Consider the following 1,571-nt stretch of genomic DNA (forward strand, 5'->3'; position numbering starts at 1 on the left):
CATCGCGCACGGCGTGGTGCTGCTGCTTCCGCTGCGCGCCCTTGTCAGGTGCCGCCCAGCTGCCTATGCCTTAGCCTCCCTGCCCCACACAAGCTGGGCCCGCACGCGAAGAAGATGGTTCCCAATTATTGGAGGCACCCCTGCGGGTGCAAGCGTGCCGCAAACGCGGGGAGCAACAATGCGGCGCATGAGCGCCCGCGGCCTGCACCCGCGTACCCATGATGTGAGCTGATTGCTGGCCACGAGGGCCCGCAGAACGGAGAAGTACGTCTCCTCGTTCTCCATTGTCGTCCCGCACGATGCCCTAGGCGGAGGCCGGCGTCCGCAAGGGCCAAGGACACACAGAGACCGGAGCACTGAAGAGCGCGCTGTTTGATAAGCCGTACCTACAGGAGAGTTCGATACTGCACAGTATGCTTTCCAGCCCGACACGTTTGAAGCCTACCTCCCGCGCTGCTCCCGCGATGACACTGCACCCGCTCACCGGCACTTCACTGTCAGTCTGCACTGCCTTGACACTCCCGTACGATACCTATCTACTCGGTACCGTTTCTATCTTGGTGTTCATCGCCCTTGCGGTATCTCTATACATGTTTGATGACGGCGATCTGCAGTGATCTGCTCGATCCCGCACTGCGTGCGTGTCAACCCAGATTTGATTAACACCATCAAACTTCATTGGATCTGTGCTTCCCTGTGACTCCTGTCCGACGCGTTTGAAGCAACGGGGGCGCGGCGAGCGGCGGCTCGCGCCTGCGCTCGCCCGCCATGGCGCAGCGCCTCAAGAGCCCCACAGACACCCTATTCCTGGGGAACCTCGACACCAGGGTCTCGGAGGCTCTTATTTACGAGCTGTGCATACAGGTAACACGGCTGGTGGGGACTATGTTGGGGCGCTTTGCGGGTTTGCCGGGGTTGGTGGAGTCGGCTGTGCACGCCGCCGCGCCTCTCCCTGCAGTCGCCGCCTTGCGAGGCAACCGCATGTGGCCTTTCATCATCCTCGCAGGCCGGCCCTATCAGCTCGGTCAAGCTCGTGGCGGGCGACGGCAGCAAGCGTGCCTTTGCGTTTGTCAGATTTGAGGCGCTGGTGAGCGCTTGTGGCGCTCTCACCCCTGCTCAGGGCAGGGGCGGCGGGGGCGAGAGCATGCGGGGCGGCTGTCAGGGTTCAGGCTCGCACACACCAACATGCACCCACCCACCCCCTGTCCCCAACACATCCGCACCCACAGCCCCCCTCCCCCCACACACACACTCTCCACACAGGAGGGCGCCATGTTTGCCGCCGGCCTGCTCAGGGGCTCCGTCCGGCTCTTCGACGTCCCACTCAGCGTGAACTTCAGCGAGAAGGGCGACGCGCCCCAGAAGCTGTCGGAAGCGCAGGAGGCGCTCTGGCAGAAGTGCCGCCGCGCGCTAGGCGACCGGCTGGGCGCGCTTGAGCCGGCGCCCGCGGCGCAGGCGGCGGACGGCGGCAGGGGGCGCAGGGACAGGTCGCCAGCGAGGGAGCGGGGGCGGGACCGATCGAGGTCGCCGCGTCGCGATCGCGAGCGCTCACATTTGGACCGCCCGCGGGC

General features: G+C 65.3%; 1 protein-coding gene across 1 annotated transcript; it reads left to right on the plus strand.

Moving 5' to 3' along the window:
- Nucleotides 1-1,263: 1,263 nt before the first annotated feature.
- On the plus strand, nt 1,264-1,487 carry MNEG_15898 (hypothetical protein; the record flags this gene model as incomplete). Its single annotated transcript, XM_014035631.1, has 1 exon — nt 1,264-1,487. A coding segment is annotated over one exon (224 nt), but the record flags the coding sequence as incomplete, so codon positions are not given.
- Between the last annotated feature and the right edge of the window lie 84 nt (nt 1,488-1,571).

This window comes from Monoraphidium neglectum (genome assembly GCF_000611645.1).
Source record: "Monoraphidium neglectum strain SAG 48.87 unplaced genomic scaffold scaffold05775, whole genome shotgun sequence".
Classification (NCBI taxonomy): Eukaryota; Viridiplantae; Chlorophyta; class Chlorophyceae; order Sphaeropleales; family Selenastraceae; genus Monoraphidium; species Monoraphidium neglectum.